The sequence below is a fragment of the Phasianus colchicus genome, chromosome 19 (genome assembly GCF_987193195.1).
Source record: "Phasianus colchicus chromosome 19, bPhaCol1.hap1.1, whole genome shotgun sequence".
NCBI lineage: Eukaryota > Metazoa > Chordata > Aves > Galliformes > Phasianidae > Phasianus > Phasianus colchicus.
In genome coordinates, this window is record NC_143454.1 from 11,800,214 (window position 1) to 11,821,239 (window position 21,026).

Genomic DNA, 21,026 nt, shown 5'->3' on the forward strand with positions numbered 1-21,026 from the left:
CGCACGGAGAGGACGCGCGACTGAAAAATCAGAACAATTCCTTTAATGTACAAATGAGGGGCGGCGGCGCACCGGGCGGCGCGCGGCGATGCGGCCCGACGGCCCCGCGCGAACGGCCTCGGCTGCGGGAACTTTGCTGCTGAAACCTCTTAAAATCTACAGGAAACAAAAAAGCTCAGCGGCACTCAGGGATGAGCGCGGCCCCGGGCGCCGCCGTCGTCAAACAGAAACGCTTCGTCTCGGCCCGGCGAGCGGCGCTCGGAATGCCGGAGGCGCGGTGCAGCTCCGCCCGAATCAATCCGGGGGAGGAGGGGAAAAAGGAAATCGCTACAGACACCGTAATGCACAATAAATTTAGATAATTTAAAAATAAAAAAGGCCAGAGGCAGCATTTCAGCAGCAAAGTGCTCAATAAAAAGTATATTGTCAAGGGGCAGAAGGAGGGACGGGGGCAGCAGGCGGGGGCGGCTCAGAGGAAGTAGGGGGTGGTTGTCCTGGGAGGGATCACTCGTTCTGAGTCTGGGACTGCGCGGAATAGCTTTGGTTCTCTTGTATTTACATCTTTAAAGACCATGATTGAAGCAATGTTTCCGCAGCGATAGCAGTAATTGGGAGCAGACCACACCGTTACCAATTTCTCATCAAACATGAACTTATAGCCTTCGTGAACCAACTGATGCGCTCTGCAGATGAGTTTCAGGTTGTTGATGTGGACAAACTGCAAAGAAAAAAGGCGTGTCAGAACTCTGTGAGGGCGCACGCAGCAGCTCCTGCCATGCAGCGCTCCTGCAGCTCCGTGTGGGCTCAGCTAGGGGCTGCAGCACTGACAGCACTGACAGCACTGACCTGCCTGTGAGGTTTTCCCAAGATGTCTGACAGGTGCAGGCTGTGCTAAGGACACTCCCTGTGCTCCCAGCGCAGCGCTGCTGCCCCCAGCCACATGCAAGGATCCCCCTGTGCCCAGATCCCCCAGCAGCACCCCCAGAGCTGGGACTGAGCTGATGGTGCTGGGAGCAAACCTCTCCTCTCAGAGCACAGAGAAAGCACCTTTGGGTTTTGAAACCCGAACAGTGAGAAACGCTCCTGCCCAGGACAGCTGTGGTGCCTAGGCCTGTGCTGCCCACACCTTTCAAACCTTCCTGAATATGCTGCAGAGGACCACAGAGAACAATGCACAGCATGAGTCAGGAATTCATCTTAGGGCTGGTTCAATGGATCTTAGCCTCAAGAAGCCTGCTTACTATGTTGCAAAGTAACAAAAATTAAGGCAAAGATTGTTAACAAAAATAGTATTTCTTCTTCTGAATCATCAGAAAAGTATTCTACACAAAGCCTAGTAATTCTAGTTAGTCTCACTGCATTATACTTTTTAAAAGCAAGATCCGTGTATTATCTCACTTGGCACTTTTTGAAGGGACAACAATAAATCACAAGAACACCTCCTTCACCTCCACACCAACTCTCAGCTCCCTCACAAGGAAAGTTCCTTAATCCACTCGTCACTACAGTAAGGCTAAACACTTTATCTCACACCTGCAATTATGGAATGTGGCACAGAATCGCATCATTACCTCATTTGTCACCTTAGCACCGAACAGCCAACCCGCTCCTCGCGGACTGATGGCCCACGTATCTACATCTTCAGGATCAGACCAAACCAGGTCACAGAAGGCGCCTTTATGAGGAATTTCTTGATTACGTTCAATGGTTCGAATCTGATCCAGTGTCTTGATGTCTGGAGACAAGCCACCGTGCACACAGAGAATCTGCTCATCTATTAACTGGAGAGAAAAAGAAACACACAAAACACCGGGTATTTCAACCAAACGCAGAACCTCTCTAGCAGGACCCTTAGAGGCCACCAGTTCTATAAGTTATATTTAGACAATCTACTTGTATCTTTTTAGTGAGGTGTTTACACTTACAGCTGCTATTGTGAGCATGTCAAAGACTTTGGTACAGTATCTCCAAGCATTAGCATTTCCGTATTTGGTTTGGCACTCATCTGTTAAATAGAGAATGGTTTTCTTCTTAACAGACCGGAAGAAATTCAGGCAATATGATCAGAGTCAAACATAACAGCACTTGAAAAGGCAGATGTAAAACAAAAAGCAAACAAACAAATAAAAAGCAGCTGGGAGCAACCACTAAGCACTGGGTGGAAAGCACCCTTACTGTTTCTGTGGTCCACCAGCAGGGTATCTCAGTATCTACTGCTTTTTCTTACTTCACCAACAGAGAAAAAAGATCTCAAGCAACACGACTGACAGCACCCTGGCAGTTTCCCACCACAGACTGCCTGGGAACGGCCCTGCAGCTCACCCAGCAGTGTTTATACCATCACGCTTCATGCAAGAGAAGCAAGGCAGAAACAGTGAACCCATCAGAGCTAATTAAAAAGTCCTCTTCACTACAAATAAATGTTACGGTAGCTTTGTTTACAGCTATACAAATGCATCAATAGAACTGGTGGACAAATATTTCTTTGGAGCCTCATGAGACTTGTAAATATTTATATATGCTCTTGTTGACACACTATGGCACGTTATCCAGAAGAAAGCAGGTTACAGCCTATATGTGACAATGATTTTCAGTTACACCTAAAAAGAATTATGTAGAATCTTTCATTAAAAGATACCAAAGCATATAATAAAAAAAAAAAACGAAAGAAAAACTGAGATGCTGGAGGAAAAGATGGGCTAGAGATGGACTAAAACACCTTTACTTCTTGAGCACAACAACAGTGTTAACATTTGGGACCATTTCCCACCCAGTTTTAGGAAAGCCCCACATAACGCTGCACACAAAACAGATTTTAAAAGGGAAATACGAGATAGTTGTTTATGGCATGCTAGCCCCTATTCAGAAATCACTTGGGTAAAGTCTTACCATAAAATCCATACACTTGCGTTATCTGCCTGCTTTCATGATTGCCTCGTAACAGTGTGATACGATCGGGCCATTTAGCTTTTAGTGCGAGAAGATAAGTGAAAGTCTCAAGACTATAGTAACCTCTATCTACAAAGTCACCCTGCAAAGTCAAAACAAAATTATAAATAAAGAAACACCAAAGCTGAAAAATGCAAAGCGACAGTCTTTAACTCCTCGATGCACGAAGAAACCTGATGCTGAAGGGAGCCTGCAGCCCATCGAGGAGGACGCGCTCTCAGCTCCCGACAGGCGGCTCACTGTCACCGCACAGCCGCCGCACGGGACGCCCAGCCCTGCCCGCCCCGCGCTGCCGCCTCAGCTCCCCCCGCGGGCAGCAGCCAGGGCTAGGAAGGCACCCAGCACAGGTCCGGGCCCAACGCGAGCTGCGAGGGGCGAGGTGGCACCGGCACGTACCATGAAGATGTAGTTGGTGTCAGGCACCTGCCCGCCGGTCCGGAACAGCTCGCACAGGTCATAGAACTGCGGGATGGGGCACACGTCAGCGCGGGCGGCGGCACCGAGCACTGAGGCGTGTCCCGGCGCCGCGCCGTTACCTGCCCGTGGATGTCCCCGCAGACGGTGACGGGCGTGGAGACGGGCTGCACGTTGGACTCCTCCAGCAGCAGGTCGCACACGTAGTCGCACAGGCGCTGCGGGAGCACAGTGGGTAGCACCACCACCACCACCACCAGCAGCACCGGGAGAGTACCAGTACCAGTACCGGACCCGTCCGACCCCACCCGTCCGACCCCGCCCCGCCCCGCCCGCGCCCACCTTGAGGTCATTCTCGGGCAGGTACTTGCAGAGCCGTGCGATCTCCACGTACTTGTCCAGGTCCAGCGGCGCCATCTTGGGACGGCAGCTCGGAGCCGGAAGCGAAGCCCTCCACTTCCGGGAAGAGGCGCGGGCCTCGGACGCAAGCGGAAGTTCCGTGCACTTCCGGCCGCGCACCGGAAGGTGGCGGCTGGAGCCGAGCGGGGCTGCCCGGCGCTGAGGGCCGAGCTCGGAGCGTCCGGCCCGGTCCTGTCCCGCCATGGGGCCACGGATGCTGCCGCTGCTGGAGCCGGGCTGCCGCCCGCAGGCGGGCAAATGGTGAGCGGGGATGGCGGCGCGGCGCGGCGCGGCGCGGTCTCGGCTGCCTCTCGGCGCGGCTGACCACCGCCCGTCGCTCCCCGCAGGTACCGGCTGGCACCGCGCGGTGAATGGCCCCGCGGGCGCGTGGGCCACGGCTGCCTCTTCGTGCCGGGCGGGCCGGGCCGCGTGCTCCTCCTGGGCGGCGCCGACCCCGCGGGCGCTTTCGCGGACGCCCACTTCGTGGAGCTGGGTGAGGGCCGGACCGGGCGGGGCGCGGGGCCGCCGTCGTTCCCCCTAACCGCGCCCCGCCCGGTCCGCAGGCGCGCATCTCTGGGCCCCGGCTGCCTGGACCGGACTGCGGCCGCGCTACGAGCACGCCACGTTCCTGTCCGCCTGCCGTCCCCCGCGCCTCTGGGTGTTCGGCGGCGCGCACCGGGCCGGGAACCGGAGCTGCGTCCAAGTGCTGGACCCCGGTGAGTGCCGGACATCGGCGGAGCGGGCGTGAGTCCGGGCCGTGGCACGGAGCGGCCCCGCGGAGCTCATGCGTGTCTGCCGTGTTTGCTTTCTTAATTAGAAATAGGAACGTGGGAGAGTCCCGAGGTGAGGGGTGTTCCGCCACTGCCCAGGACGTTCCACACCTCCTCGGCAGCTATAGGGGACTGTCTGTATGTCTTCGGAGGGGGAGACAAAGGAGCAGAGCCGGTTAAAGACCAGCAGCTTCACGTCTTTGATGCAGGTACCTCTGTGTGTCATGGGCTGTGCCAGCAGTGGAAATAACCACCCGCTGTACTGGAGGTCTGCCTCCCAGATTTCATCAGCCTTGGCTGTAAGTGTATATGGAGAGGTGAAGGTTGCTGCTGATGCGTGCTCACCTCTGTAGTGCAATGTGGAATTTGGGCCAAAGTGGCAGTGTAAAGATTTGGGATGGGACTTCTTATGAACCGTTGGTATTGTTCTGTTCGCTCCTATGGCCCTGCATGCACCAGAAGGGAGCCCCAGCGAGACTCAGGGGTCACTAGTTTGTAAAGCTGTCATTTTCCTCCTCATACACACACATTCCCGTTTTTCAGTTGCTCTGACATGGACCCAGCCTGAAACCCATGGCGATCCCCCTTCTCCTCGGCATGGACATGTTGTAGTTGCAGTTGGGACCAAGCTTTTCATACATGGAGGTTTAGCTGGTGATATTTTTTACAATGATCTGTTCTGCATTGATACGAGTAAGTAGGGCCATAAGTACCTTAGAACAATAGCTGTGCTATGATGTGTCTTGCTTTGTTGTTTTTTTGTTTTTTTGTTTTGTTTAATAATGCATAACCATATCTCTGTTCTTTTTGTCCAACAGCAGACATGAAGTGGGTTAAGATAGCAGCCACTGGTGATGTGCCAGGAGGACGGGCATCTCACTCATCGGCTGTGTTTAAAGATCACTTATACATTTTTGGTGGAATAGGTCCAGATGGGACGCTAGATACTACATACAAGTATCATATAGGTAGGGAGACTTCTCTCAGCTTTGTAATGGTAAATGCCAGTCTGTTTGAAAATGCCTTGTGGTTTTAGTTCCTAGGCTTCATTCTCTTAGCAGTCAATGTCACTGCACTGGAAATATAGCAGTACAAGACCGAATAGTTAAGGCTAGATGGTACTACAGACTAGTGTATAATCAGCAGTGGGACTGTTCCAGCATAGTTTTTGAGTCTGTGAAGTGATGTTTTAAGATGTGAATGTATTTTTGTACTGCAGAGGAGCAGCAGTGGACACTCCTGCAGTTTGATTCTCCTTTGCCTGCTGGGAGACTGGACCATGCCATGTGTGTCATTCCTTGGCGGGCTGGCAACAATGCTGAATCAGGAGCTGTCACTAGGGAAGATAAAGCTGAGTCAACTGCATCAGCTGGTGACAGAGCTGACCACCTCTGCAGAGGCCAGAATGAGAAGGCATGTACTGAAGACGCAATGATGCATCTGCTGTTAATATTTGGTGGGATGGATACACAAGCAGAGATATATAGGGACTGCATTGTAAGTTTGATTGAATAGTTCAGCTGCAGCTGCCTTCACAGCACCATTTCTTTTCTTAGAAGTTTTTTGTAGCAGTGTCTGATTAAGTTCACAATTTCCAATAAACAAATTATTGCCCTTATAAGGGTGGCAGTCCTGCTTTCTGTGCACAGTCATGCTTACAAGTAGGTATGTCAGCCCCTTTGGAAGGCTGCAGCTGCTGTGGTTTCAGCAGCTTCTTGGCTCATGTGTTGCTGAAGTGAAAAGCTGAAGGTTGCAGTGACTTGGGGCAGCTTTCTCCCTGGAACTTGCATGCTCCTAGTTGACTATAAAGCTACTTCCACAGTAGCAAAGCTAACGTTATCTGCAGATTTGGGGGATAATTAAGGGCATTTGTCTTACACTATTTTGAAAATAATTGAATAAGAAACCCAAGTCCCCTGCATCAGAAAAGCCACCTTTCAAAGTAGGTAGAGCAGGACTTGCTACTTCTGTTACTGTGTTTGGGAACCACTGTTGCCATGTGTAAAGACTGACCTTGAGGTAGCTGTTTCCAGTTTTTGGTGCAGGCTGTTTTTTTCTCCTTCAGAAAAGTCTACTGGTAGATGAGCTTTGTCCCCTTTGTTTCTGTACCAGCTTTATTAATTCAAACTTAACAAGGTGCCTTTCTCTCCTTTAGGTTACTGTTACAAGCACTTGTTAACCTGAATACCCAAGGCGTTACTACTTCACTTTTTGCTTTGTAACAAATGTTTAGTGTAATTAGCTCTAAGTGCAATGCTACACTGCAGAAACAATTCAGTGCTTGGAAGTAGTTCTCATTCAAATAGTGGTACTAAGTCCACTCTTCTGGAGCCATTTGCTAGAGCCTGTTTGATGTAAAAAAAAAAAAAAAACCTGTACAAAAAAGGAGGACTGTAACCATCTTTCAGCACCAAGCAGGATCAGCATAGTTGAGCTTGAAAGCTTTTGCAGCCTTCTTTGTATTAAGACTCTACGACAGCTAACCTGAACTGTCAATACAAATTACAAGCTACAGAGTCCAGTGTAAATAACAAATTTATTGTGGTCACTTCAGGTAGAAAAGTTCTACACCAAATTCACATGACCAAGCTGTTAAATAGAATGCTTCCATGGCCAATATTTCTAAACCCATTTCTCATTTACATTCCCACCCCTGCTACCCTTCCCTCCCCAGACATCAAGCAACTGCTAACGAAACGCAGTAAACAGCCACTTTGGGCTAGCATTTCCAGCTCCACTCACAAGTGAAGATTCAAAGTTACATTCCAAATTAAGAGTTCAATATTTTAACAAGTGTTCCTGAGTCCAATATATACACACACAACATTCAGAGATGCCAGTATCTACAACTCATCCTTCTCTGCTGCTTCTTCTTCACCAGTGGGAGGGGGGCCTGCACTTCCATACAGCTTGCTAACAATTGGCTGAACAATTTCCTCTAGCTCCTTCTTCTTTGATTTGAAGTCTTCAATATCTGCATCCTGATGGCTTTCAAGCCACTCTATCTTCTCCTCTACTGCCTTTTCTATTGTTTCTTTGTCTTCAGATGACAGCTTGCCACCCAGCTTCTCTTTGTCCCCAATCTGATTCTTCAAAGAATAGGCATAGCTCTCCAGCTCATTCCGGGCATCAATGCGTTCTTTAAGCTTTTTGTCTTCCTCAGCAAACTTCTCAGCATCATTAACCATCCTCTCAATCTCCTCTGGTGTAAGCCGATTCTGATCATTTGTAATTGTGATCTTGTTTTTGTTCCCAGTGCCCTTGTCTTCAGCTGTGACACGAAGGATTCCATTCACATCTATTTCAAAGGTAACTTCAATCTGTGGGACACCACGAGGAGCAGGAGGGATTCCAGTCAGATCGAAAGTTCCCAGAAGATGATTGTCCTTGGTGAGGGGACGCTCACCTAAAGAAAACAGGTTGATACAGTTTCATGTACTAACTGTTGTTTGTACTTTGTGCAACACCTGACTTGAGGAGCATGCTTTCCAAAGCTGAGGTTTTAATTCCAACCTGACATCTGTCTAGATGCCTACAGTACCTTACTTCGAAGAGAAACTCTTTCAATCACAACTATTGAGTAACTATTTGAAAAGAACCACAGGAATAGCTTTTGAGTTCAAGCTGCCTGATCAGAGCTGTCTCAGTTGGTGAACAGTCTGAGCTAGCACTGTTACCAAGCTTCTCTGTATGGAGATGTGCGTAAGCTTCTAAACAGCACCACAAAGCCTTCTGACAAGATAGGAGGCAAGCATAAATCTGAATGAGAAAGTTCAGCTCTACTGCGTGGTTCATCCCAGAGGGCACTTACCTTCATAGACCTTAATTGTCACAGTTGGCTGATTGTCAGAAGCTGTGGAGAAGATCTGAGACTTCTTTGTAGGAACAACAGTATTTCTTGGGATCAATTTAGTCATTACACCTCCAACTGTCTCAATGCCAAGTGTCAGAGGACACACATCAAGCAACACCAGGTCACCTGTAAAAAAAAAAAAAAAAGATCATGCATCAGAGCATGAATGACTTCAGCTCCTCTGTGAAGAAGGATAACAGTTTATCACTAGCAACAGCAGTCTGAGTTAGAGACATTAAGCTTCTTATGATTGTGAAAACTCAATTCTAACACTTGCCACTCACTATTCGTTGTCATTACCTGTATCTTGGTCCCCAGAGAGAACACCAGCCTGAACAGCTGCACCATAGGCTACAGCCTCATCTGGATTAATGCCACGAGAAGGCTCTTTCCCATTGAAGAACTCTTTAACAAGTTGTTGTATTTTGGGGATGCGAGTAGAACCACCAACAAGAACAATCTCATCAATATCAGACTTCTTTAGGTCAGAGTCTTCCAGAACTTTCTGAACAGGCTTCATTGTAGAACGGAACAGATCCTAGAAAGAAGAAAATTAAAACAGTAAGACTGCATTCCCCATGCCTGTCTTCAAAACTAAGCAGCCTTAGGGTACCAAGAATTAGAGTGTGATCATCAACAGGCTCATTATCAGCCTTCTTAAGACCTTAGCTGTCAGTAACATGCTGAGTCCCAAAGTAGCTTCCTGCTTTAAGTAGCAAGTTATTTTTACTCTGTTTAAATGTAACTAAGTTACGTGAAACAGCACACCACCACTAGCAAGTCACTAATTTGGAGCTCAGGGAATGTAACTTTAGCTTTCTAAGCTTACCATATTCAGTTCTTCAAATTTGGCACGAGTAAGCGTCTCAGAGAAATCCTCTCCTTCAAAAAAGGATTCTATTTCAATTCTAGCTTGGTGCTGGGATGACAGGGCTCGCTTGGCTTTCTCTACTTCCCGTCTTAGTTTCTGTACAGCTCTGTTATCCTTCCTGACATCTTTCCCAGTTTTCTTCTTGTAGAGTTTGATGAAGTGTTCCATAACACGTTGGTCAAAGTCTTCTCCACCCAGGTGTGTGTCACCATTCGTAGCCACAACTTCAAAGACTCCATTGTCAATTGTCAGGAGGGAGACATCGAAAGTTCCACCACCCAGGTCAAATACAAGGATGTTCTTCTCACCCTCTCTCTTGTCCAATCCATATGCAATAGCAGCAGCTGTTCTGTATAGAAGTAACCAGTTCAGGAAACTTTTGATTACCAGACCCCACTCCCAGATAACCAGCAGACAAGGTAGTTGAGGCTACTTACGGCTCATTAATAATGCGCATCACGTTCAATCCAGCAATTGTACCAGCATCTTTCGTGGCCTGACGCTGAGCATCATTGAAGTAGGCTGGTACAGTAACAACAGCATGAGTAACCTGCAGAAAATAGAACAATTAGATTACGGAAAGCTATGTACCTTAGAAATAATCTTATCGCTACTGATGCAAGAAATCATTTTAGCTGAGCCCATCCAACTGGGCTGCCTAAGAAGCCAACAGCACTGAACAAAGTCTGGGACCACGAGGTTATTTTCAGCTTTTCTAAAACTGCTGTCTTAAGTTCCTGTTAGAAGTATTCAAACTTACTTTCTTCCCCAGATAAGCCTCTGCAGTTTCTTTCATCTTCGTCAGGACCATGGCAGAAATTTCTTCAGGAGCAAATGTTTTTGTTTGTCCACCACCGACATCAACCTGAATATGTGGCTTAGCTTTCTTTTCAACAACCTGAAATGAGAAACAGACTAGTATATTCCAGGCGTTCTTAAACAGAGTCTGCACTCTGGACATCAATAACCCTTCTTAGGAAGGCTATAAGACAAGAGACTGCTCAGAACAGCACTACTGTTTACCTATCATACCCCCCCACCCCCCAGGTCAAGAGAGATGCACAGCTCCTGCAGTCCTATAGCCCACTCCTGCCCACAAGAGCTAGAACCCTTCCACTCCCCCCCCCAACCCGTTCATGAGGCATACCTTGAAGGGCAGATACTTGATGTCCTGCTGCACCGAGGGGTCATTCCAGGTGCGGCCGATGAGCCGCTTGGCATCAAATACAGTGTTCTCAGGGTTGGACGTCAGCTGGTTCTTGGCCGCATCCCCAATCAGGCGCTCCCCCTCAGGCGTGAATGCCACGTAGGATGGAGTGATGCGGTTCCCCTGGTCATTGGCGATGATTTCTACACGGCCGTTCTTGAAGACACCCACGCTGAAGGAGAAACGGAGCGGTCAGACGGCACAGGAGTACGGTTCCCCCATCCTGCTCTTGCCAGTCCCCTCCCCGGGGCCCACAGCTCCTTCATCCATCCATCCATCCCTCCCTCCCTCCCGCCCCGCCTCCCCCCCCCCCATCCCGATCCCCATGTCCGCGATGCCCGTCCCCACGACAGACGGTTCCTTACGCACCAAGAATAGGTGGTGCCGAGGTCGATGCCCACCACAGTGCCCACGTCTTCCTTTTTCTCCTCGTCGTCCGCCCGCGCGCCGCCCAGCAGCAGCAGCGCCAACAGGAGGTGCCTCATGCCGCCCGCTCGCCGCCCTGCCAAGGGACGCCGGTCACAAAATGGAGGCGCCACATGCGCGGCGCGACGACCCAACCCGGCCTCACTGCCCCCCCCACGGGGCTCAGTCCGGTTCCGCAGCCGCCACCCCGCCGCCCCTCACCACCCACCAGGCCCCGCCGGTCCCGGCAGGCCGCAGCAGGCCCCGCCACCGCCCCTACCGTCACACACGAACCGCCGCGTCTCCAACTGCCGCTGAACACCCAGGCCGCGCCGCACGCCCTTATATATCCTTCGTTACTCCTTCGTGGAGGCTCGCCATTGGCCACAGAGCCCTCGCTGGAGCGCGCTCATTGGCCGGCTGCTACTAAGCTGGCCTTCCTTGATTGGTGAAGAGCGGGCGGTCGCTCTGACATGCCTGGCGCGCACCCCTCCTGCCACCCGATTGGTTCACCCCGCCGGTATCGCGGGCCAATCAACAGAGAAGCGTGAGCCAAGCGGAAGAAGCCCATTGGTTGGGGGCGGCCGTGGCGGCGAGGCCAGGGTAGGGAACGGAAAGGGGGGGGGGGGGGGAACACGTTCTGGAAGTTTCCATGGTAACCGACCCCGGTGCTGGGGGGGAGGACTGGCGACGGCGAGCCGTCTCGGCCGAGCGCGGCGGAGACCGAGGAGACCCGGGCGGAAGAAGGAGAGCCGGGCCCGGGCTGATCAGGCCAGAGGGCCGCGCCCTGCCTCGGCCCTGTGGGGCCCCAGGTGACGGGCGGGCTCTCCGTAGCTCCGCAGAGCTCGGCTCGGCGCCGTCCGTGCCGGCAGCGCCTGCCCGGCACGCAGCCCGTGGGCTCGGGGCCCGGCCCTGCAGGCGGCTGGCGCCCGGACACCGGCTGGCCGCGCCTCGCCCCGATGTTACGCCGGGTTACATCAGCGCCGGGCCGGGCTGACCCAGGGCCGCACCTCCACACAGCGGGCCGGGGGTCGTGTCTGAGGCCAGCGTAAGGAAACGAGTGCCTCGGGTTGGTCGTGACGTGAGAACACGGGAGGTGTTAACCGTCGGGTGATAACAGGGCTGAGTCGTAACAAAAATAATTCCGGGCTGTGCAAAAGCCTGGCTCCAAAGACGGCCCCGAGCTGCGCTCCGTCACAACGCAGCCGTGGCGCTGCCCCGCGCTGAGGGCGGCACTGCGGGGCGCTGCACTGCTGTGACCCCACTGCTCACCTGGATGCTGCTCTTCCTATTAGGGAGTATATTTCAGAGTCTTCTGTATATCGTGGATTTCTTGCTTTTACTCAGTTATTTCTGCATTGAATTCACATCTTTGAAGAATCCTGATGCAAATTACTGAGCTTAGCCTTATTAAAGAACTGTCTTTGCTACAGCTGCGTATCCTGAGAGTGGTGCCTAACGTACTTTATCCCTTCCTGGGAAACCATGTGCAGACAAGGGGACATCTTGATGCTTGCAGGCCTCAGGCTCATTCCCCTCAGTTCTCTTAGGGCAGTGATGCTGTAACACAGCCGGTGTTCTGCACTACGGCCAGGAGCACGGCGTGGCAGCTGGCTGTGTCGCACAGACGTAGTGCTTTGTTGGTGTGTGTGTTTGGGCTCAAGGAACTTTTTTTTGTTGTTAGATTTTTGTGTGCCATGGTTGTTTTTAAAATGTCATTTGGATATTTAAAATTACGTAAGGCATTGTTTTATCAGAGGAGAGGATTTGAAGCTGTAACTGTGTCAGCTATGAAACAGGCACACACATAATAGCTTGGAGATTGAGAGATACAAAACACCTGTGTGGCTGCTGTGCTGAACTGACACAGAGAAGAGCTCTGCAGATGGCTTAGGCATGAAAAAGCAATGGTGGTGACTGAGGAGTGTTACTTTCCCACCTGAGTCACCCCTGCCCCTGCTGCAGCCCAGATGCCATGCCCTGACCACAGCATGCTGGGTTTGGGCTTACTGCTACCATTCCACACTGCAACAAGGTGCCCAAGTGAGAGCTGGGCTGCAAATGGTGCAGCCCTTTTTCTCTTTAAGAGAGTAAGCTTCTTAGGCTTTTTAATACCTCTGTTAGAACAATTTTTTTGTGTGTGTAATAAATTATGTCCTAAGACATAGATTTCCCTGGTATTTCTAGTTGAGCTACATGCGTTATGAGGAGCACGGGTGGGTTGGGCCGTACCTGTATGTTCAGCTGCCTGATCTCAGTCTCCTGCTTCCCACAGTGAAGCTGTGCAAGGCACCATCTCGTGGGCAGCCAGTGAGCTCTGTGCTTTCTGAGGATCTTGGGACAGCTGAAAAAGGAGGGCAAAGTTAAAATCAGTCTGTGACCATCAACCAAAGCTCAAGCTTTGATCGTGCAGTCGCATGTGATGCTGGTTATGATTAAGCAGTGCTATTACGTGAGGCAGATTGCTCCACGCAGCGCTGTTACACGTTGCATGCTCTGCTACTCGTCACCGTGCGTTTCGACCCGCAGGGCTGGCCGAGCCCTACGGCCCTTCCTTGTAAAGCAGCTGCGGGAGAAGGGCAGCGTCCGTCCGGATGCCCCAGGGAGTGGTGCCCATCAGCGCCAAGCAGCGTGAAGTGACCGCTCCGAGCCCGATTTTTCCCCGCGCCACCCAACAGCGGCCCCACATCAGAGATGCTCCGCTGTAACGCAGCCTCGTGGGGGCTGAAGGAAGAACGGGGGCCGGGGCTCGGTGCCCGCGGGGCCGCATGGCCGCGGGACTACATGTCCCAGGAGCGCGGCGTCGCCGCCCGCCGCCTGCGCAGTGCCGCGCCGCGCCTGGCTCGGGGCCGCAGCGGAGCCGGGCGGCGGCGGAGCCGGGGCCGGGTAGGGGAGAGAGCTCGCAGCCCGCGCGGCCGGGACCGCCGCTCGGATCCCCACCGGCGGCGCGGGGGAAGGGAGCAGAGGGGAGGGGAAGGAAAGGAACGCGGAGCCTGGGCCTGACCGACCCCCCTCTGCTTTTTCAGGGAGCCGAGCGGGAAGCGCTGCGAGGAGCAGGCCGACACGCCGAGGTGCCGATCTCGTCCGCGTTCCCCGGGCGGGGGGAGGCTCCCAGCGCCGGGCGGGGGCCGCGCTCGCAGTCCGCGCCGCGGGAGCGGAGTGGGCCGCGCTCCGCCCGCCGCCCGCTGCCATGTTAGCGCCGGGCGGTCGCCAATCGGAGCGCTGCGCGGCTGCGGCCCTTCGTGCTCTGCGGCGGGACGGCGCGGCTGCGGAGCGGCGCGAGCGCCGGGACCGCCGGGTTGACGGGTTCCGTCTGACGGAGGTTTGGAACTTGTAACTTGGGCAGGTCGTGACTTCCTTTTTTTGTCACTGAGAGGCTTCGTGCCGGAGGACTTCGGTCAGGCGAGCGTCCGTCTCTCGTTCTTGCAAAGTCACGACGGCGCGCTCTGGAGGAGCGGGCTGTGCCGCCGCCGAGGTGGAGCCGCGCGGTGCAGCTGCGCCTCGAGCGGGAGCTGCGCTTGGGGGGATCTGAAAGAAGCTCGCTTCTGCAAATCGGCGTCAGCTGCGCTGCTGGCTTCAGGAGAAGGGCTTCAGAGCGGCTGCGCTGCGGGGCGTCGCAGGTGCTGTAGGTGTGGGTTTGGCTGCGTGGTACCGCGGGTCCTGGAGAACGCCCGAGGAGCGGGCAGCCTGCGTGGGGGCTGCGGAACTGCCAGCTTCGGGTTCTGCTCTTCTGCCGGGAAGTTAATTAGTGTGACTCATTACGTAGGGCGGGCAACTCTTTCTAACAGCACGAGCTGCTGGAGCAGGTTTTGGTGGTTACGTGCCCCTGTTGACTCTCGTGCATCGCAGTGATGCGGCAGCTGAGCCTGTGCCTTCCTGATACGCCCTGTTAATAAGGGACCCGAGAAATGAAGTGCTCTTGCACGCAGATCTTGTGTTCAGTGTCGGTTGCACAGCAGCCGCTGAGCAGAAGCAAACTCGAGGTACGTGTTTCATGTTAATGTTGGTTGGATAGTTGAATTGCAGCAAATTGAAATACATTTTGCACGTTGAGTGTTTTGATGTGGTGGGCATTGTAATGTGAGGGTCCAGCAGGTAAATCCTAAGTCATGGTGAACTGAAAAATGTTGGTGTTTTTTTTAGCTCAGCTTTAGGAGATAGGTTGTTAGCTTACGTAAAGAAGGTTTGTTTGTTGTTACTATAGATGTTAATGAAGATGGGATGTTTTCATCTGGGGTAAATTAGCATGAAAGCTATTCAATCTTGCTTAGGAATTCTTTCTCAATAAGAAGGAACGATCTCAGTTTGGCCTTGCCCTGCCCTCCCTGCAGCTGATCTGCCCAAACTTGCTTTGGAAGCTGAGTATGCTTAGCAGACACAGGAAGAACAAATAACCCTGAGCAGGAAATGTTGGAGGAGGAAGAAGAATTTAGTGTACTGTGGCAGTATTCGCTGCTTTGCTTACTCTTTTCTGTCAGCTGAACTGAAGAAATGTGTAACAGAGGTGCCACTTGTTTCTGTGTGCCACAGTACAAAACACACGCTGTGTGTGCTGCTGTTCAGCACCCAGAGATTAAGGGAGTGCTTTACGAGACTTCTAAATGCAAGAAGCAGTTTATGTCCATGTTTACCAAAGGCATAGATTGCCTTGCATTCTGAAGAACTCAGGGCACGCTGATAGTAGGGCAAGGCATCTTAGATGCTGTCAGCTCACACAGTCTGTTGTGGTGGGGCATCGTGAGGTGAAATTGTTTGAATTGTTGCAATAAGTTTTCCAGTTAGTAGCTTATTAAGCGGTCTTACAAGAATTGAAGTATTTTTGTATCAAAATGAAGTTACCAGGATTGAAAAATAGTTTGCAGATAGCAGGAGTTATTTAATATCTGTTGTTTCTTCAACTGCATCCGATGGTGGGATTTCTAAATTTCCTAAGCCTCCTCCTTTATACAATTGCACACAGACACTTTTTATTTCAAGTCCGACGGATGATTGCTGTACAGTAGGTAATTGGGTAATTTTGGGTGGCTTCTGTATTTGTGAGAAGCTGATAAACAGGAACTAGTAGCAGCTGAGGTGGCTGCCGTTCTGTCTGTTCTGTTTGTTCTGTTACCGCCTGCTGCAGTGCATAGCCAAATACGTAAGTGTGGCTAATTGCTTCTTAAAGCTCTTGTCCTGAGCTCTGGCATGGCGTGAATGCTGTGCGGCGTGGGAAGGTTAAAGAATGCAGCTGATGTCTGCTTGTACTGATCATGAAGGGAAGGGGTTTTTGGAGGGGAGCAGTGCATCATGTAGGTATATTAGTGATAGAGTAGTTTTTCTTTTCAGATATAGGCTATGTGAATACCAATGTGTGAAGAGAGTGATGACGTGCATTTTGCTTAACTAGGTTGGTTGGTTTGTTTTTGACTGTGCTGTATGCTTTCTTTAGAGTGAGTCTGAAGGCTGCTGAAGGTCCATATGTGTCACAGTTCCAGCTTTCCATCTCTAGTTTCTCAGACGTCTGCCAGACACGGAAGGTGAACACCCACTTGTCTGCACTGATACTTGCTACGCTTGCATGTCTGTGGAATAATTAGTTTCTAAAAACTGGTAATAGGAGTGAATGAGGCATTCCTCATCTACAGAGATATTTTGGTAGCAATTGGTAGTTGCCAGCAAGTTTAATATTTTGGAGGACTATAAAGCCAAGGAAGCTGCTGATCCCTTTCTCGTGTACGTAGGGCACAAACTGTTGTCAGACAGTCAGCATGTTGCCCTGTGAATTTTCACAGTTCCTGAGAAAACAGTTGTACTTACTGACCTCTCACAGCTCAGTTTCAAAGCAGTTCTCCTCTCACTTTCATTACGTTTGTGTTCTGTGGTGCAGATAGAGAAGAGACTCAAAGATAGTGGCAGATTGATAAGGTGTCGATAGGTGACGTTACAAATCACAGCAGTGTTCTGTGGAAGTCTTTCCTGCTGTTCTGTTGTGCTTTTTGTCTGCTGACCAGACGTTATATACGTGCCTATTTGGGCTCCAGACTATCTGGGAGTTGTACTTGCTTTCTGAGTATTAGCTGATTTTTTTTTTTTTTTTTAATTTCTCTTTTGATTAATTGCCCTTAGCTCTAGAAGAAGTTACTGGCAATCTAACAGCTGCATCAATGGTTGCTTACTAGAAATAGTGTATTCTTTCCAGGCTGCTGTTATCTTTTGTGCTGACTGGAATTTGAGGATAACCACCTGAGCTAACTTTCTGTTCAGAAATGTAGAGCTTCCAAGTGATCACCTTCCAATGGGCAATTAAAACTGTTAAAGTTTGGTAAACCATGAGCACCACTAAATACAGCTTTACACTGGAAAGCACCTGAAAAGACAGAAGGTAGTTCCACAGATATCATAGTAGGTACAGTTAAATGGATTCTTTTCCCTAGTTGATATCAACAGGTGATAGTCCAAAACAAAAGTCAGTTTTTACAGACAATATCAAGTTTGGTGCTGTTTTCCTGAAAGCCCTAAAATTCTGTGACTAAAAATAAAAATGAGTTGCAAGAAGTTATTGTTCACTTCTCAAAGAACTTTAGAACTTTAGTGATGTCAGCGTTTCTTTTTTCTAATCATTTGTCTGAGACTGCCCTAGTTAAACACATCAGAATCACTGCATCCTTGAAGTTCCTGGCTCAGTTTCATCTTTGAATAGCAGATATGCATGAGCTGTAACCACTGGTTAGGGTCATGGTTTTTTGTTAGCTTGTTTTTCCTTTTTAAAGAGAGCTTTGTATACAGGTTTGTCTGTATTTGCTAGGAATGCATGAAGACATGTGACAGAATCTGTTTCTGTCTCTGCTAGCGTTTTTGTTCTTTCATTTATAGTTTTAACCTGACATAGTTACAAGCAGAGGAGCGGCCATAGCTGCCAGCATGCCTGGTTATCAGGCTCTCACACTAGGAAAAAAACACCAACAAGCACCAACAAATGTAAACCTTGCCTGATTAGGGAGCTAATCTGTATTCTTCAGAGAAGATCATCTCCTGCTTTGCTGAGCAGTGAACCACACATCTTTAAAACAGTTAAAAGAGAGTGCCTGGTAAATTATTTGTAGTTTCTCTAGCATGGAATAAATGGTCCTGTAGAGCTGGGATTCTCTGGGATGGCTGCAGATTATGGGAAGTAAGTTTTCTGTTTAACTTTAGCACAGCTTTCAAGGGTTCTCCACCATGTCCCTCTGACAGCTGTCATGTAGCCATTGCCAGTGTGTCTGACAGCTATGTATTATATATGGACCAAACCCTTTTTCTTCTATTTTCTTCTATTATTTAGTATTGCTGTTAATTCTGGTGAAGAAGAAGCCCCGTGGCTGTTAATGATTCCATGCAGACATAATCTGATCTATGGGATTTTACCCTTTCCCATGTCAACATTATGCAATTTATGTTATTTTTTCTTCAGTTGAGTTAACTTTTAGATGGATTGCTGCTTGAATTTGTTCTGCCTGGTACTGAAGTCTCCTGCTCACATAGTGGTAACAAAGCGTAAGCTCTGACTTCACAGTTAGGAAACGCTGAGACAGAACACTGGCTAGTGTTGATTGATTGGCTTATTTTGACACTGCTGTGATAGGAAAACCTCTGCTTGTTTCAGTTTCTCTCTTTAAAATACACTTTTGGATTGGCTCTCTAAAAAGACTCTTACAAGTGGAAATATTTGAGGAAATTTTTCTGAATGAGTTCAAGTGCTAAGCAGCATCCCCAGACTTATTTCCAGCTGCTGCCTTTTCTTGCAATTAATTTATTTGTCTAGCAAAGAAGTCCAGTTACACAAAGGTGAGAGGTGATGTTTGTTGTAGCAGTCTGGAGAGAACTGCCCACGTCCTTGCACAGCGCTGTGTTACGCGTTGTGCTTTAGTGGAAAGTAGAAAGCACAAAACTTCTTCCCTGTGCACCATGCAGGTGGCACAATGGGACGACTCCTCGCTGTCTCCCTGAGCTTGTCTCACCTAGGCTATGGCACTGGCTGCAGCTCTCCTCCAGCCCATTTCTTTACTCTGTGCTGGAGTGCGGTGTAGCCTTGTGGTGTGGCACTGTATCGCTATTTCAGTTGGTGAGTGTGAGCTGGAGATACCACTGGCTGCTGTGCAAGTGTTCCTGGTGTGCTGACGTGACGAGGTGTTAATGAAACTGGCAGTTAGAAAACCTTACATGGAGGCAGAATGGGCACGGAAGTATTTACTGCTAAGCTTATGGCCTCCTTACTTTGTTACTTATGCTTATTATTTTGCTGGGGCTGACAGAACTTGTTTCCATTACTGTTGGAATTCACTGATTTCATTTTTTTTTTTTTTCCTTTCTTTCAGTGAGAGCTGTGTAGTCTGCTGTCAAAGATGGTGAAGCTGGATATACACACACTGGCTCATCACCTCAAGCAGGAACGACTGTATGTAAACTCAGAAAAGCAACTTATTCAGAGGCTGAATGCAGACGTGTTGAAGACAGCTGAAAAGTTGTACCGCACAGCATGGATTTCCAAGCAGCAACGGATTAACTTGGACAGACTGATCATAACAAGGTGACTTGGAGGGGTGGTGGCCCTGGGGAGAACAGATACCTGAACTTCTGTGAATTGCAGCAAACTACCAGATTTTTCACACTGTCACTGTCTAGAGTCCTTTGCTGTACTAATTACAAAAACAGTACTTTTTAAAAACAAATCTAAACTGAGGTATCTGACTCACCAGAGACTTGTTTGTTGTCTGCTTAAACTACCATCTTTCTAATGTGTGTATTTGCTTTACTGCTCTTTGTGGTTTATGGGAACAAACTGTTCTTATTCCTGAATTTGGAAATCATTTGGGTTAACTATGTGGAAAGACATCTTTTGTGTGAACAGATTGGCTATGTGACATCTGGTAAATTTGTTTGCTTAAGAGTTTACTTAGAGTGTTTCAATGTTTTTCTTTAAGTGCGGAAGCTTCTCCTGCTGAATGCTGTCAGCATGCTAAAATCTTGGAGGATACGCAGTTTGTGGATGGATATAAGCAGTTGGGATTTCAGGAGACTGCTTATGGAGAGTTCCTAAACAGATTGAGAGAGAACCCTAGGCTTATCGCGTCCTGTCTGGTTGCTGGAGAGAAGCTCAACCAGGACAACACCCAGAGTGTCATTCACACAGTCTTTACCTCCATTTATGGCAACTGCATCATGCAGGAGGATGAGAGCTACCTCCTGCAGGTCCTTCGTTACTTGATCGAATTTGAACTTAAGGAAAGTGACAACCCTAGGCGGCTGTTGAGACGAGGCACTTGTGCGTTCAGCATCTTATTCAAACTTTTCTCCGAAGGACTATTTTCTGCAAAACTCTTTCTTACTGCAACTTTACATGAGCCAATCATGCAGCTTCTGGTTGAAGATGAAGATCACCTGGAAACTGATCCAAACAAATTAATTGAGAGATTCTCTCCAGTCCAACAGGAAAAGTTGTTTGGAGAGAAAGGCACAGAAAAATTTAAGCAAAGAGTCCAAGAGATGGTTGATTCCAATGAAGCGAAGCTGGTGACCTTGGTGAACAAATTCATTGGCTATCTGAAACAAAATACGTACTGTTTTCCACATAGCTTGCGATGGATCGTGTCACAAATGTACAAAACGCTCTCGTGTGTAGACAGATTGGAGGTTGGGGAGGTCAGAGCAATGTGCACAGATCTCCTCCTAGCATGTTTCATCTGTCCTGCAATTGTTAATCCAGAACAGTATGGGATAATTTCTGATGCTCCTATAAATGAAGTGGCGAGATTTAATCTGATGCAGGTATGACTCATTTTGAACTAGTCTAAAAAAGACATGGAGAGAAATGTTCTTGGTGTGTTTTTTTCTGCTACAACAGGTGGTCGGTCGTACATTAAAAGACAGAGCGTTGTTCATCCTATAGATAAAACAAATGCTAATATAATACTTGTGTCATCATTGCTCAGGAGGCGTGTTTTAAAGTTAATGTGCCTGTTTGCTTAGAATACTGACTTTAAAAGCACTGTAGAATGCATTCCTTTCTCTCTCACAAAAGTGGCAAATATACTTTACCAGAGCTGCTAGGAGGAGTGGAAGCCTCAATTACATTTATGCTTTAAGATGAATTCTGGAGTGTGTATAAAGTAACACTGTATTATGCCAGGTATTTGGCAAAAA

The 21,026-nt window shown here is 49.4% G+C and overlaps 4 protein-coding genes across 16 annotated transcripts in view; 2 read left to right on the forward strand and 2 right to left on the reverse strand.

Moving 5' to 3' along the window:
* Nucleotides 1-21: 21 nt before the first annotated feature.
* PPP6C (protein phosphatase 6 catalytic subunit) lies at nt 22-3,854 on the reverse strand. Its single transcript, XM_031601997.2, has 7 exons — nt 3,706-3,854; nt 3,486-3,581; nt 3,346-3,411; nt 2,890-3,031; nt 1,926-2,005; nt 1,572-1,781; nt 22-718 (listed from the first exon to the last, which is right to left on the reverse strand). The coding sequence occupies exons 1-7, from the start codon at nt 3,778-3,780 to the stop codon at nt 470-472; spliced, it is 918 nt and encodes a 305-aa protein (XP_031457857.1). The 5' UTR covers nt 3,781-3,854; the 3' UTR covers nt 22-469.
* Nucleotides 3,855-3,878: 24 nt separating this feature from the next.
* Nucleotides 3,879-6,153, forward strand: RABEPK (Rab9 effector protein with kelch motifs). Of its 3 annotated transcripts, none has more exons than XM_031601995.2 (7): nt 3,879-4,023; nt 4,110-4,255; nt 4,326-4,478; nt 4,580-4,741; nt 5,076-5,225; nt 5,351-5,500; nt 5,752-6,153. In XM_031601995.2, the coding sequence occupies exons 1-7, from the start codon at nt 3,965-3,967 to the stop codon at nt 6,045-6,047; spliced, it is 1,116 nt and encodes a 371-aa protein (XP_031457855.2). In that variant the 5' UTR covers nt 3,879-3,964; the 3' UTR covers nt 6,048-6,153. The 3 variants fall into 3 exon arrangements, with proteins under 3 accessions (XP_031457855.2, XP_031457856.2, XP_089977410.1); XM_031601996.2 differs by having other exon boundaries at nt 5,354-5,500; XM_090121284.1 differs by lacking the exon at nt 4,110-4,255 and having other exon boundaries at nt 3,991-4,109.
* Nucleotides 6,154-7,049: 896 nt separating this feature from the next.
* Nucleotides 7,050-11,300, reverse strand: HSPA5 (heat shock protein family A (Hsp70) member 5). The gene is made up of 9 exons (XM_031601993.2): nt 11,149-11,300; nt 10,833-10,965; nt 10,404-10,635; nt 10,017-10,154; nt 9,694-9,806; nt 9,215-9,605; nt 8,686-8,923; nt 8,344-8,511; nt 7,050-7,938 (listed from the first exon to the last, which is right to left on the reverse strand). The coding sequence occupies exons 2-9, from the start codon at nt 10,946-10,948 to the stop codon at nt 7,376-7,378; spliced, it is 1,959 nt and encodes a 652-aa protein (XP_031457853.1). The 5' UTR covers nt 10,949-10,965; nt 11,149-11,300; the 3' UTR covers nt 7,050-7,375.
* A 92-nt stretch (nt 11,301-11,392) lies between these two features.
* GAPVD1 (GTPase activating protein and VPS9 domains 1) overlaps nt 11,393-21,026 on the forward strand; it is a 28,268-nt gene continuing 18,634 nt past the window's right edge. For 2 of the 11 annotated variants that reach the window (XM_031601984.2, XM_090121277.1), the window contains exons 1-3: nt 13,761-13,939; nt 19,202-19,413; nt 19,808-20,651. In XM_031601984.2, coding sequence (XP_031457844.1) covers nt 19,229-19,413; nt 19,808-20,651 — 1,029 coding nt within the window. In that variant the 5' untranslated portion in view covers nt 13,761-13,939; nt 19,202-19,228. The other 9 variants (XM_090121273.1, XM_031601986.2, XM_031601983.2 and 6 more) reach the window with 9 other exon arrangements.

What these genes read in the sequence shown, in the direction of transcription:
- PPP6C (XM_031601997.2), bottom strand. Translation starts at nt 3,780, where the DNA reads ATGGCGCCGCTGGACCTGGACAAGTACGTGGAGATCGCACGGCTCTGC. An exon ending in TGCCCGAGAATGACCTCAAG is followed by an intron (nt 3,582 to 3,705) that starts GTGGGCGCGGGC and finishes GTGCTCCCGCAG; the next exon opens with CGCCTGTGCGACTACGTGTG. An exon ending in ACATGCTCACAATAGCAGCT is followed by an intron (nt 1,782 to 1,925) that starts GTAAGTGTAAAC and finishes TTTTCTCTCCAG; the next exon opens with TTAATAGATGAGCAGATTCT.
- RABEPK (XM_031601995.2), top strand. Translation starts at nt 3,965, where the DNA reads ATGGGGCCACGGATGCTGCCGCTGCTGGAGCCGGGCTGCCGCCCGCAG. An exon ending in CGCCCGCAGGCGGGCAAATG is followed by an intron (nt 4,024 to 4,109) that starts GTGAGCGGGGAT and finishes CGCTCCCCGCAG; the next exon opens with GTACCGGCTGGCACCGCGCG. An exon ending in CGCCCACTTCGTGGAGCTGG is followed by an intron (nt 4,256 to 4,325) that starts GTGAGGGCCGGA and finishes CCCGGTCCGCAG; the next exon opens with GCGCGCATCTCTGGGCCCCG.
- HSPA5 (XM_031601993.2), bottom strand. Translation starts at nt 10,948, where the DNA reads ATGAGGCACCTCCTGTTGGCGCTGCTGCTGCTGGGCGGCGCGCGGGCG. An exon ending in CTCGGCACCACCTATTCTTG is followed by an intron (nt 10,636 to 10,832) that starts GTGCGTAAGGAA and finishes TTTCTCCTTCAG; the next exon opens with CGTGGGTGTCTTCAAGAACG. An exon ending in AGGCTTATCTGGGGAAGAAA is followed by an intron (nt 9,807 to 10,016) that starts GTAAGTTTGAAT and finishes TATTTTCTGCAG; the next exon opens with GTTACTCATGCTGTTGTTAC.